Source organism: Lepidothrix coronata, unplaced genomic scaffold (assembly GCF_001604755.1).
Source record: "Lepidothrix coronata isolate B3197 unplaced genomic scaffold, Lepidothrix_coronata-1.0 Scaffold38, whole genome shotgun sequence".
Lineage (NCBI taxonomy): Eukaryota > Metazoa > Chordata > Aves > Passeriformes > Pipridae > Lepidothrix > Lepidothrix coronata.
In genome coordinates, this window is record NW_016690218.1 from 3,684,371 (window position 1) to 3,699,145 (window position 14,775).

The following is a 14,775-nucleotide window of genomic DNA, read 5'->3' on the forward strand; positions in this document are numbered from 1 at the left end:
AAAAAGTGACTCTTAGGAACATCGACCACAGGAATGTAAAACAATCTTACTATTTTTAGACAGCATGTAGGAAGCAGATATTTTTCTCTTCGGGGATTTTTTTCAGCTGCAGCTTTAATAAACATTATCAAAACAATTAATATTTTTCTAAAGTAAAAGAAGTACACTCACACTCATGTCTATCTGAAAACACCATAAACAGAAACAAAAGGAAGAGTGAACGTTAATTTCATACCTGCCTGAATTTTGAACGAGCCTCTTTCTCTTTCATTCTTCCATGTGCAACTAGGTAGTCAAACACTTCTCCTGATCATGACAAGGACAAAACATCAGTCCTATTTTTTTTTTATTGTCATGCACAATCAAATCATGCTTGAAAACAACACACACCCCATGCTCCCTCCTTTCTTGAATGGAAAGGAAATAGAAGCAGCCAATAAAAATTCTTTTTTACTGTTTGCACTGGATTTAATTTTGCAGACACGTAATAATCAAGAAGTGTAAAAATGGAACACTTTATACTAAGGCTTCTTCAATTTTTAAAATAAATTGACTTAATAACCACTGTGAAACGAAAAAAACAATGAAAAATATTCATATTGTATATAAGACACACTGGGAATCAGGCAACTTCTTATATACCAGATTTGTTTCACAGATATCTAATGGCTTCACTTAACATTATCTGTACTACTTTTGGATTTTCCATCTTGTTCTCTTTCTAATAAAGCTGCTCAAATGCCTTTCAGAACCTCATCTTTGCAGTGTCTGACAGCAGCTTTTCCTAGCTGTGTGAATCCAGCCCTGTGCTGGATTCTCTTCCCACATTCAAACATCTCCCATTCAGGTGCTAGGCAGCTTCTCAAGCAAGCACTCTCTGTCCCTTCTCACTATGATCCTGTGGGTCCCCTTTCCCGTGTTCCTTGTTCCCTTCCCAGATCTGCCTCTCCAATTGCTTTGGCACACAATTTCAAGATAAAATAAGGCACCGGTGCTTGCCTAAATATAGCAGATAAACACCGAGCTGAGTTTTTGCCAGTATCAGCACCAGATTATCTCCTGATACTGCAGCAGAAACCTCAGAATGGGAACTACCCTTAAGCACAAACCTAAGAGGTTACTTTATGGGATGTGATGCAAGGAAGAAAGTCTGCCCTGGGAGATCTGCTAGGACTGTTGTGAAGGCCAGATTGCAATAACCCATTAACCGTTAAATCCTTAAATCGTTTCTAGGCATGTAACTGGCATTTCAGTTTATCTTTAACGCAGATTTAGGAAGCCACTTACCCCCACTGGCATATTCCATTACCAAATACAACGTCTTTTCAGTCTCAATAACTTCAAATAATTTTACTGCAAGAAAAATGAATGAGAAAGAGATTGCAGCTGGGAGTAAAAGCATAGCACAAACAAACAATTATACTCATGGAATGAGTATAATTTAAGGCCAGTGATAACGTTATATCATACAGAAACTTTATATCCTTCAGGTTAGCATTCTTTTGAGGGGGGAAAAAAGCAAAATTAATTTCTAAACCACAGTTGATAATAAAGCATATTAATTCACAATTTTCTCAGAAGTTTATGCACACTGTACAAATGAGTTCATGCTGAAATTAGTGTTTAATTTGACACAGATGTCTTTAAGATCATACAAACCTCCCTTGTATTGCTAGTAAACTGCTCACAGTCAGAAATCTGAGATTCTGACCAACTAAGAACCAAATGGATACCAGAAATGTTAAGTCTGACTCTCCTCAGATTGCAATAGTAACCACTCATTTAAAACAAATACAGCCCCACCACCACCCCCAAGAAAACAAAAAACAGCAGAAGCTATGAATGCTGAAAAAGCAACAAACAATTCAAGGGATGAGAAGGGAGTGCCTAGCATGTAATAACTTGTACACCTCGTCCATACCTTGTATGCAACAAGCCCTCTGGCCGATTCAGGACCATTAACTGTCTCTGGAACAAGACTGTCCAGCCCTCCTCAGCCAGAAGAATTGTCATCACAAAGTAGGGCCCTGAAGCTGTGGGGTAGGTGAAAGAACTAAAGCAGAAAGGGAAAATTACATACTTGGTAATTCTAATTTTCTGGAAATATCAGTCAGCAGGAGTCTTTCCTAGACTGAACTAATGGAGTTTTGCTACTCTCACCTAAGAAACTCATGCCTTTGGGTCTCAAGAGTAATTTCAGTGGAAGAGGGGAGTTAGGGTTCTTGACAGACCAGAGCACTCCACATCTCCTACTCTATGTAAGGCTTTCCTAGACTGAGCAGTTTACCTCCTTAGAGCAAAATTCTTGTTGCAAGCAGAGTCAACAAAGAAGGTGAGACAATGTAGCATTTACTGGATGCCTACTGTCCTATTATCTCAAAAAAAAGTTAATAGCAGTACATTCAAATAAAGTCAAACAGAGTAAAATGTAAACATTATAACAAAAAAAAAGTTTGCAGAAACGTAGGGCTCCTACCAATATTGGGATGATTCAGTATCTTCATTATTCGTACTTCTCGAAACAACTGCCAAGGAAGCAAGAAAATTTTCTTAGACGATGTTTATTTGGAGAAAGTTACACAAGATAGGTAAATTTAGTATCAAAAAGGAGACAGAAATGGTCAAAGAAAGTAGCATTAGCGTAAAATACAGAAAAATATAATGCAGTGAACTCCAGAAAACAATATACATCTTAAGCATTATATAAAAAGAACCACTACATATGAAAACCAGATTAATTTTTAAGCTTTATACAGACACACTAAGTTTTATAACCCTTTCTGGAGTTTCACATTGACCGAAATGAACAGATTATTCAACACAAGTTTTCAGTGTCTCTTTGCTCTTATTTCTCTGGTGACTGGCAAGCTCAGCCAACTACCCTGAATACAGACAGAACTGCAGGTGCAAATACAAGGTGCAGGACTACAGACAAGTCCAACAGGTGTTCAAATGGAATTGGATACCAGGAATCCTGATGTCCTCCAGTCCTGGCGCTCCACAGAGCTGAAGCAGGCGAGTTAACGTCTCACAACTACCAAATTTTACACTGGGTCACAAGCAGTGATGCCTCCTCTCCCCCCAGCAAGGTCTGAAGGATTATGATTCCTGCAAGTCTGCTTTATGATCCTGAGTCACATAACTAGAGATAACTGGACAAACTTATAGCCCTAAGCCTTATATACTTAAGACAATGGTGGATTTTTTTTTTTTAAACCAGAAACAAGAGATCATCGCTCTTAAGTTTCTATTCTTAAATTTATGGGTTATTAATTAGAGCTGCAGCAAGACTAACCTAGGTGCTCAAAGGACAGAAGGCAAATGAAAGAAATCCAAAATGACCACATAGTTTGGTGCTGTACACTTGAGGCTGATAATACTGATAAGCTTGCACTGGTTTACTTCAAGTGAACGACACATCCCCATCGTCAAGTCCACTCAGTGCTGTACACTCTTTAGTCCCTTATTGGGCTAAAGTAGGACGCTGAAATGAAGGAAGAAATTCTTCAGCACTTCAGAAAGTGGCTTCAGCACAATGCTTAGACATTTTGGAAACTTCTTAGCACTACAGCCCTCCTTACAGAGAAACTTGGCTCCACGCAGAAGTGCGTTGTTGCTGTTTTCCCCGTCTGATGTCTCTCTCCATTTCCAAAATTAGTCCCATTTGTTCAGGTCCAACCCTCACAAAAGGGTAAAATTATGCAAGCCAGAGACCAAACACCTCCTCAAGAGTAGCACTTTAGTGTCTATTTTATGATGGCTATGACTACAAGTTAAGAGAAATTAAAATTCTTTTGCTTAGACAACATTAATGGTTTTTCACTCCATTTGTGCAACTTCGTCATAACGTTTCTAAAATTCTGCATTTATTCTGCAAGACTATAGATCTTCTTGAAATTCAGCTTTTGATAAAGTACTATTGCTACAGCTTAAGAAATAACAATACAGTTCTGTACTTAAATTATTTAAGTATTTCACACTAATTACTGTGCATTTGCCCTATAACTGCCATTAAAACAATTCCAGAAGGAAGTAAAGACTAAAAGCATTTCTCTGAGAAAACGTGAACAGTATGATGCAGTTTGCTTGTGTACAATATGTAACACATGGGTATGTAATACTGTGCACCAGAATTAGCTTCAGCAAATATTCTTGTTTCCTCATAAAGTCAGTTATTGCCAAGAAAAAGAACATCACACCAGGACATTCTTTTTGCATTTTTTTGTTTTTTTCAAGTATTTGAATTTGTTGCACAAGAAAAAATTTCTCTGCTAAATCAGTATCAGCTGGTCAGAAGCTAAGAAATCTAAACCAATAAATGGTACACCTTCAGAAGAGCTTCTAAGCAGGTATGTGAAAAGCTGCAATTCCTGCCAAAAGATTAGAAAGATATTTCATAACTTAACTCTCTTAATGCTGGTATAAAAGTTACAGCAATGAGCACATACCTTCATAAGCAGGATTCAAATATGAGACTTCTATAAAAAGTAATTTCAAATCTCACAATTATATATTTCAAGTAAAGCACATAGTTTAAGATTCAAATTGATTTTACAGTGACATGAAATCATGAAATTTTGTTCCACGTGTATTTTTTATTTCCATAAAGGAAAAGCCTATTAGAAAACAGACACCAAAGTCTATTTTCTTCAAGACACAACACTACTGACCTCCAGTCTGATGCAGATACTTTGTTATATGAAAGAAACATTTTGGTCCAGTTCTGAATAGATTACATCACCAAGACTGGAAGTATGGGTAGTTTATTTACAAAAATGAATAATTTTTTTACAGCATCTTGTATTGCATATCCTGTGGTGTCAGTCTCCCTATAAACTCATGAGAGCAGGGAAAGAGAAATCAGCAGAGTAAGAATTGAAAGAATAGCTTAAAACTTGGAATCTACCTGCGGGTACCTGCTGACTAAATGGCTTGCCCTGAGAAAAGATTAAAAAACCCTAAGTGGTTGTACTCCTATAAAACTCCTTTCCCAAAAGCCCACCCACTATTGAAACTACAGTACACAAGGTTGGCTTCTTCAAGGGGAGATGCACATTCTTCTCAGTTTGTGCTCTGCAGTCATTACCAGCTTCTGACAAGTTTCCAGCAGTGTTTACCTGTAACTCGACATTTTCAAGACCTTTTTCTCAAGTAACTCAGGTAAAGGACATCTTGCAAATTAGGCAGAGGTAACTTCCATAGTCTGTAGTACTGCTACGTAATGAAGTCAAACAGCTTCAAAGCTGCTTGATGTGACACATACCTGCCGACCCGTGAAGAAAGAAATGTTTGAAAGGCTGGAAGAACTGAAACAATGGAGCAGCACTGTGTGGAGACCACAAACACAGCCACATTACACCTTGTGTAGTTCCTGGCCCATAGGGTCCAACCAGATGTCTAAGTGTCTCTCAGCAGAGTGTGCAGACAGAACAGGGAACCTTATTTCAATATAGTTCAAAACAGCAGAAAGGGAACAGGATGGAATTTGGACAAATGAACTGTCCTCTGAAGTCCTGGTGCATATTCAGGATTTCATTTGGTCCAGTATAAATGCATACTCTTAAAAATTAAGGAAATGCCAATGTGCACCCCAACTTTCCCTCACAAGAGAGAAACAATCCAGAATATCTCTGAATGATGGACAATACTTCAATAAAAATGTTAACAATATTCAAGTATTAGAGTACATTATTTTACATTGCAACTCCGCAATAAATCTCCCCCGGTCATTAACACTTGTTACATCACTAATTATATATTTACAAATAGAGACACCTTTAAAAAATAGCTAGTACACCCCTCAATAACACCCAGGATACATGTCTTTGCATATAGAGGTATTTAAACAAAAAGACTATAGTTATTTCCTACAAAGTCAAGTCTGTTAAATTCATAAAAATCTGGACATAACAGTGATATTGCTTCTCCTTTCACGACACAGCAACCTGTAGAATTATAATCTATTTTACTGATAAAAAATAGCATTTTCAGAATTCAGGCATATCTGGTTTTCTTGAGCAGCAGTGTACTGCTCTCTCAGAAGGTATAAGTGCTCCCTGACTTCTCTCCCCCAGCTCTACCACACATTTATAGGACTGCTCTTCATACTTAAAAAAGTGCTACAATTCAAAAAAACCCTCTTGAACAAGCATCTCCTCGTTGTAAAGAGGCTGTAGCCTTAATAGTTTCACTTACAGAAAAGAACAGTCAGCACCATACTGAATTCCTAAAACTTGCACTTATGGAAAAGGCACAAGACTTAAAAATTCGATTCCTGCATTCCCAGCTTAATTTTTCAGGGCACAGATTGCAGAAAGTACAAAGATCTTATGTCACACCATTGATAACACTTCTACTTGCTGCCAGATTGACAGCTATGTTTAAGATTTACTATTTTAAGTCACTACAATCAAACTGAAAATCTTCAGTTAACCAAGGGTTTTTCTTGCTTTGAAAGATGTACTTGAACACTTCTCTAGTTTGTAAACCATTTGAGAAGGGATGTTGCAAAAAAAAAAAAAATTGCTTTCAAATAACATACTGAAATTGTTTCAAATCTTCTACTACTTCTTTACTTCTGTTTTTCTTAACAACAGAAAGAACCTAAGTTCATGTCTTCAAATATGTTTCAAGAATAAAAAGCTCACTGATCCTTAAAAGGGGAAAAATCTGAAATATAATTTCCTAATTAAACCTATTAAGGGGGGAAAAAAGCACCTTCTGCTCCACTAGCAGTTTGCAGAAGAGCAGCAGAATGCTATTTCAGAAACATCCCTGATAAAGCCAGTACAAGACAACACTTCCAATGCAGCAGACATGCAGAAAATAGAACAGCTATTTTGATATAAATTTGAGTTATGACAAAACCCAAATACTTATATTTGGGAACAAATTACAATAATGACAATGGAAAAGGTAAGTCAGTACAATATGTTACTATCAAGATAGTAACAAAGTCAACAAAAAAAGCCAGCTCTGTCTTCTAAACAAGCGGCCACTGAGTAAGGTGGGAACTATATACCGAACAAACTAAAACCAAAACAAATCCAACATTGATTTCCTAATTAAAGAGGTAGAGGTCCTGAAGTGAGATAAGGAATGTAATTTAAGACTATCACATTGCACGCACAAGAAAGCAAAATTAAAAATTCCCAAGGTCATCTTACTTAAACCTCCAAATGTCAGGAGACCACCCCAGTTAAAACAACTATGTCTGAAGTACCCTCTCCATGCTACATGGCATGAATGCCATTGGAGAGAACACCTACAAAAAAACTAAATGCTATTTGCTTTTATACCCGTGACTAACTACAGACCCAGCTTGCATGACACTTTCAGCAACTGAAGTATGTGCTCAAATGTTTCTGTTTACAAAACAGAATGGTGCATGCCAAGCTGGGATGACTCATTTCACTTAATTAGGTCAGTAGCAAGTACTGTGGCAAAACCTACTTGCACTTAGTATCCAGTGAATGGAAAGGGGATGGTTTTGTCAATGACCCTGTGCCTAAGATCACTACAAATCTGTCTTGTTTGATTAATAACAATCAGCAGTGACTGAAGGCCCAGAAGTTTTGCTGAACTGCATATAATTTGTAAGTTTTGAAGTTCTAGAGACTCTCCTCTCAACCATGTGAATTTAGATGGCTTCAAACTTAGGAGTGGTATTTTGTGGCAGTAACGGACTCCAGTGTTCCTCTGTAAACTTTTATTAGACAAGTGTCTGTTCCTGTTAACACAACACTACTATCACCACTTCCCATTCCCAGCATTACCTCTAGACAAAAAAAATAGACTACTAACAGCCCTATGTACAGTATAACCCTGACAACAAAATTATAAAAATTCACATTACAGTGTTACTAAATGGTACATAAAGAATCACAAACATTATGTTCAGTGCAGAAAGAAAAATAAGGATGACTGATTTCATAGAACAGAACAAGAATTTCTGTTGTTTTATTCACAGTTCACAAATGACCCATCAAAACACTAACAGAAGTGCTTCTGAGCATGCTAATGAGCCACCCTCTTACCCTTATTTGCTTTTTATTTACAGTTGCTTCAATGACTGTGCAAAAACTGTTCTTAAGCTTATTTAAAAGCTTTCAGGGAATCAGTATTCGGTCACTCACAGTCACAGTTGAAGACATACAGGGTTTCAAAACAAAGATTATTTTTTCTGAAAGTTATAATGAATATTCTACAAAGGAAAACTACGTATCAACAAATGATCTCACTTTCCAGTATAGGCAGAAGATGTATGGGATAAATATCTTTAGAAGCTATTGAAGAATGAAATTGTGTTTAAATCATTAAACTTAAAACTTCTCTCCTTAGCCTGCTATCAGCTGCTTCTAAGTGTACCTAATGCAGTTTATGTTGTTACCAGCTTTGCATTTGAAAGACAAATAACAGCAGCAATGCTGTATGAGTATTCTGTGTACTATTTGTGCAGTTTGACAGCATCTTTTGTAGGCCTTGAAAGTTTTATTTATACTTGGAACAATTTGTTGAATTATTATTGAATATATTTTGTGAAATGTAACTTATTTATCATAAAAACAACTGTCCCAGAACTAAGTTTTTCTTGCTTAGTTTTCCATAAAGTTTTAACATTTTTTACCCTCTTATTGCTGAACAATGAGACAAACTCACCTAGCTCTCCAAAAGTGAACAGCCAGCTAGGTAGGAAACAAGCTACATGAGCAGCACAGGATTTCCACAATATCCTCTGTCACATACTGCCTCTGTGGGTCCCTCTTCACTAGCTCAAATATCAGCAAAGAGATTTGCTTAATATAAGACATAGGACTTAACAACAGCAAAGCTTTTGCATGGACTGTACAGCAGGTTGAATTAAAAAAAACAAATCTGGAAGAACTCACACTCAAAAGTACTACAAAAGAGAAATTAAAGCAAATGAATCAAGTATAAAAGAAATAAAAGAAAAAAGAAATTAAAGCAAAGCTGTTTATAACTCCCCATAACCAAAGTTACACAATTAAAAAAACAAAAAGTAAGGGTAGCCAGAGATAAAAGAACAGCAACAAGCTCTGGCCTCTTTCTCTCATTTCCACAGCTACCAACAGCAGCAGTCCAGTATTTGTAAACAAAAAAAAATCCCAAATTTTTTTAATGGGCATCCTCCAGTAGGACAATACAACATTTCTGTCCTTCAGCCACAAAACACATGCAGAGTTAAATAGTAAAAAAAACCCTCAAACCAAACAAAAAACCCCAGGGTTTTGATAAAACAATTATCAGCATGATTATAAAGGACTTCTGAATTTCTTTCTTCAGGCACAAACACACAAGACCGTTCTGATTATATTCAGTCATTTTCACAATTCTATACACAAAAAGTAATTGTCACATGTCCCTTGAGTTTAGCAAACATTTTATTAAAATTGAAAGAATATAGAGACGAAGGTAGAGAAACCCATTAAAGCAATAAAAACCAGTACTCTAAGTCCACAAAAAACAATTACTCCATTATAGAAAAATCCAAGAAAAATACCATCCTTTACAGCATTACATCTTGATTTAGTATGTAGACAAAGTATTCATGTACCTAATTAAAAACAAATTTTACTCTTGGCAAAAAGCAAAGCTAGAGGAGGAAGGAAGAGCAAAACAGCAATGCTTATACAAGAACCACATCGAGTAACTGCCCCCAGACAAATGGTATGTGCACATTATAGCAAAGACAATAGGATTTCACCCTCTCCCAAGGTCATATGTACAGAAAGATGTTGTTTAACAGGATAAAGGGATCAAATGTTTTTGTCAAGTAAATAAAAGGATCACAGTTCATCTGTTTACAGAATTTCAGATGTTATGGTCTATTCTTACCTTTTGCAGACTAGTAGGATTTAGCTGGGTTTTATCTATTATTTTCACAGCAACCTTGGTTAAAAAAAAAAACAAACATGAATTACTAAACTCAGAAAAAGGTTTGAACGAAAATATATTGCACCTCTTGGAGCAAATGCATAGATTCACCTCTAAGACATGCATATGCATCTACTTCTATACATTTCATCAAGAAAAAAGGGTAAACCTATTAGGATGTCAGAATTTTGCAAGCAAGGAATTTGTTTTATACTTCTGTCAGTGTTTGGACAGAACAATGTTATCTTGTCCACTGCAAAACCAGGCTCTCCTAACACAGCATCTATCAACAGATTATCAGTATCAATGGAATCTACCCACCAATATATTTCTCTTCAGTTTTGGAAATGCTTGGGGACGAACAGACCCCCTCCCAGACCCAAAATACCCCCTGATGCACAACAAACTTTTGGATCTTTTCCCCGGGAAGCTACATTTTAAAAAAGGAGGTGGGTGGTTAGGAGAAAGCATCTCAGTTAACTTCTTCTATATCCTGAAACAGCCTCTAGAAGAAATACTAATTATAAAGATAGCCAAAGGGAACATAAAACAGACTGTCAGACTTTTTTCTTTTATTTTTTAAAGGCTTACCTCTCTTCCAGTAAGCACATGCCTTGCCAGTTTGACTTTGGCAAAATTTCCTTTTCCTATTGTTTTCAGTAAGCGATAATTTCCAATGTGAGGATGCTCTTCATTTGTAGATGTAATGGAGTTTCTACATCGGGGGATGTTTTGTCTGCTACTTGACTTGATAGGCTGGACATGTGGTTCAGTGTATCCATCCACAGAGGTATGCTGGAAGGCAGACAACATAGTTGGGAATTTAGCTACTTGGGTTTTAGGCAGTTGCAACAGAATAGACTAAAAGCATAAAAAGGTGCAGAGGGGAGTCACTTATTTACTTTTACAATATAACTGATAATTCTGGACAGCAGCCTAAGGGGAACATGCTGTCTTTGGGCAGAGTTTGATCTGTGTCTCGTGAAAAAAAGCATGCAGAAAGATTTTACCAGTCCAAACTAAAACTAGAGACGTCTAGGCAGTAATCAACAAACCATTACAGACCTTTTTAAAATATGCTCAAATACACAGTATAGCACTATGTTGCCTGTCTAATCATAATCAAATTTAGTCTTTTAAAAATACACAGTACAAAATATACTTGTACTTTGATATATTTGGAAACAAGGTTTTACTCCATTTTTTTCCCCCTTAACTTTCTTCACTCAAATAACATTACCAAAAAATTTTTTTTTCAAGTAAGCTTTGTTCCCCAAACATGTTGGCATCTTTTTGTAAGTAACAGAAGTTCTCATTCGAGTAACAATCTACATTTTTATTTAAAAATACCTATTCTCTAAAAGTCTGTGATGTCTCATAAAATATTTTAAGTCTCAAAAGTCTGAAGAACTAAAAGGAAGTTATTTTTAATGCATGCCAACACATCATCCCACATTAGATGTTAGTCACTGAAATCTGCAGTGCTTCTGTACTCTAACTTCCAAGTATATAAGGGGCAAGATACAGATGGGGCTTGGAAATGTTCCAAGGAGAAATCCAAGTAATGAAAAATATCAAAGGGGTGGTAAGTGCTTCAGTATTTCAAATACTTTCTAACAGTGGCAGATGGGTACAAACGCTTAACAGGTATAATTTAGCTTCTAATCTTTCAAGTTACAGATTTTTAAGGTTGGCAAATACTGGAGGCAGAAACAGTGTCTTCCCAGACCAGTTTTTAGATTTTATAACAGAAAGGCATGCTTACTCCCAGCTAAGCATAAAGCACCACCAAAGCTCAAGAGACACCTTAATATTTTCCCATTACTGACTGCCTCAATCAAAAAGTGGATATCTGTGTACAGAGCACTAACTGAGCCTGTTTCTAGATCCTTGACCTTAAGCAGACTGAGGGCAGCCAGAGATTTCACTGTTTCTCCCAATACTCAACATTGTTCTCAGCTGATCTAACCCATCATTCCTTACGGAATTAATTATTTTCGTATACAAAATAGAATTTAAATCAGTACTTCCAGCTTCAGTGTGCATTTATTATAGACTGAAGTCAAACCCATCCTGTAAACACTCAGGCTTACAGACAGTCCCACTGAACCAAATGAGATTATTTCAGGACATAAGCACTGGTGGAATTGGGAAAACTAGCAAACAGCTGCAACACAACCGGAAAAAACAAGGAGTTTACCACAACCAGAATGTTCTTCCCAAATGTAGCACAACTCTGCTTACATCACCTCCAGCATTATTAATTATTCACTATGGCCAGGAGAATGGCCCTAAATATAATTTTGTTTGTCTTTTCATTACCTGAGTCTCTCTGCAAAACACTACTGTACTCCCACTGCTAAACTGTTCTCCAAATTACTGGGGAACCAAGCGAGCTAGGCATGTTTAGATTCTGTATATCAGACAAATTTATTCAGCCATGAAATAACATGCTAGTAATAGTATTTACCCTTTAGAAGCACATAATTAAAATATTTTCTGTGGACTTGGAAAGAGAAGATCAGAAGGACAGCCTCAGGCAAGAAGGCTTGGAAAAATTCCTTCACAATCGGACACTAGTCTCAGATGTGATAAGCCACAGTCCAAATAAAAGTCTTCCCTAAAAATACACCCTGCGAGATCAGTATCAGTATGGTGCTAATAATGAATATTTTAGCTGTACCTAGAACCCCATCTGGAGCTACAGCACTGTGCCACACAAGCAAGTTTTAAAAGTTTCTGAGCCTGTTTACATACAGAATTACATCTTCACTACAGGAAATCCGATGCCCACCAGAAGCATTAGCAACCCTAATATCAATTGCCAGTTTCCTATGCTTCACTGGATTAGCCTCCTCCCAGTGGATAGTCGGAGACATGTCTTAGATAAACAGTTGGATAGGCAAGCTAAACCAGCGCCAGGGACAAAGAATAAGATGGCCTCACAGGACAGATGATTTTAATGCAGATTTAACAGGGAAAGCATCATTTAATCATAATGGCAATATAGCACAGTACCAAATCTGAAGAGAGGGAAAAAAAGTAACAAGGTTCTGGATTTTGGTCTTTTTGTGACAGTAAAACTAAGTCAGCTGCATGGTTCCTAATTATTCCCTCTTAAACAGATTATCTTCAGAGTCAACCATTCTCCCCAGCTATTCCCAATGATGATAGAAATCATGCATAAAGAAGGTCAAGTTTCCTAGTCTGTGAGCCACATGTAAATAAATATATACAATTTCTGAATTTGAACAACACTGAATGAAATTCAAATTATTCTTAAGTCTTGTAATAGGCCTCTCTTTTGCACATAAACAGCTTGCTACTGTTGGAAAGTACAGAGGGATTTAAAGTAGAATCTCATCAACTTCTAGAAATTAGCATTCAAAAAAATTACAACAAAAGCTTAAGAAGTTGAAAAAAAAAACATTCAAGGTCAACAACAGTATCTCAGGGACTATTTCCAAACAATCCTGAAGCTGAATTTCACAGAAGCATGCAACATCCACACTGTTTAGAAAGACAGGCTACATAGTTTTAAGATCCTTCTGGTCCATTACAATACAGTCATTCATTATGCATCAGCTACTATGTGGCTATTTAAAATGCCATTTCAGTAGAACAACCTCTAAATTCTGAGAAATTTTTCAGGGTGCTGGAAACAAGGGGATAGTAAAACCCAGCTCTCTTCTTGAAGTTCACTGCCATTTAAAAACATATCTAGCAAACAACCTGAATTTCCCACACAGGATTTTAACTCGGAATTACGTTATTTCTCTACATACCCTAATCACATATCTCAATATATGTATAATGTAGTGGGAAACACTGCCTTACTAGTACATCATGAATATGACTCTCAATATATTCAGTTTATGTCAGTGTAAAATAATGTGTCTAGAAATAAGAAATGTCTAATTTTGTTTTTAAAATAAAATGCAGTTTTAAACAAAAACAAGGTGCAGGAGTAACAAAAGTTTAGAGGTGGAACTACTAGAGCAGCCATTTAGGTATTTTGCACGCTAATCAAGTACTTAAAAATAAGAACATAAAAACTCATGCAAAACAAAATCCACTGTGTTTTCAGAAATCTCAAAAAAGTGCTTCTAGTTTAAATTGTCCAAGTGTTCCAAGTTTAAATTGTCACTGAAGAGAGTGCGATTAACACTTATTACTCCCAGTTAGGTTTGTTTCTGACACGTTCCATCAGAGTTACTACAGAAAGTCAATGGCACTAAGATCACAAGAGAGTTAACCTGAGCCAGTGCTTCCCCAAGACTCAAAGCTATCATTTTCTTTGTTTACCCAAGGTAACTCTGCCAAAGCAAGATGACCCGATGGCCAGACACATTATCTTTGAGAAAGTGCAGAAGAACTAACCCCACCAAGTAGGTACAAAGTGTGGGCTCCACTACTTAACATATCCACTTATTAGCCACTGGAGTAGTATTCTCATGGATTATACACGGTAATTAAATTTACAGCATAACTTGTATTAACCACTCTTACAGCTTAGTCTTGGGAATTCCCCAAAACCATTCTGGTCACCAATCCACACAGCCTTTCTTGCTCAAACAACACTGAAGGTCTCCACAGTCCTTCAGAGTAAGAGGGTAATTTCCACACATCGATCTGCTGACAAACACACCTCACTCGATTAAACAAACCTTTTAGTGCTCAATTTTCCCCATCTCGAACTATCACAAGGCAAATTCCTTGACAGAGTCAGCCCATGGAAGCAAAGTATGCACATGCAGTGCTAGAAAAGGCACATCATCACACTTCCTCTCTCAATATTATATCCTGTTCTGGACTTAAGTACATTGCAGCCAATTTTTATATTCATAACTCGTAACAGTTTCAAGCATGTGCCACACACAT

General features: G+C 36.8%; 1 protein-coding gene across 6 annotated transcripts in view; it reads right to left on the reverse strand.

Annotated features, from left to right (window-relative positions):
* MARK1 (microtubule affinity regulating kinase 1) overlaps positions 1–14,775 on the reverse strand; it is a 58,753-nt gene that overhangs the window by 25,499 nt on the left and 18,479 nt on the right. For 4 of the 6 annotated variants that reach the window (XM_017812881.1, XM_017812879.1, XM_017812880.1 and 1 more), the window contains exons 2-6: positions 10,486–10,689; positions 9,856–9,909; positions 2,477–2,525; positions 1,288–1,353; positions 236–306 (exon numbers count right to left, since the gene is read on the reverse strand). In XM_017812881.1, coding sequence (XP_017668370.1) covers positions 236–306; positions 1,288–1,353; positions 2,477–2,525; positions 9,856–9,909; positions 10,486–10,689 — 444 coding nt within the window. Of the gene's footprint in view, positions 1–235; positions 307–1,287; positions 1,354–1,921; positions 2,054–2,476; positions 2,526–9,855; positions 9,910–10,485; positions 10,690–14,775 lie in introns of those variants that run through there. The other 2 variants (XR_001874413.1, XM_017812882.1) reach the window with 2 other exon arrangements.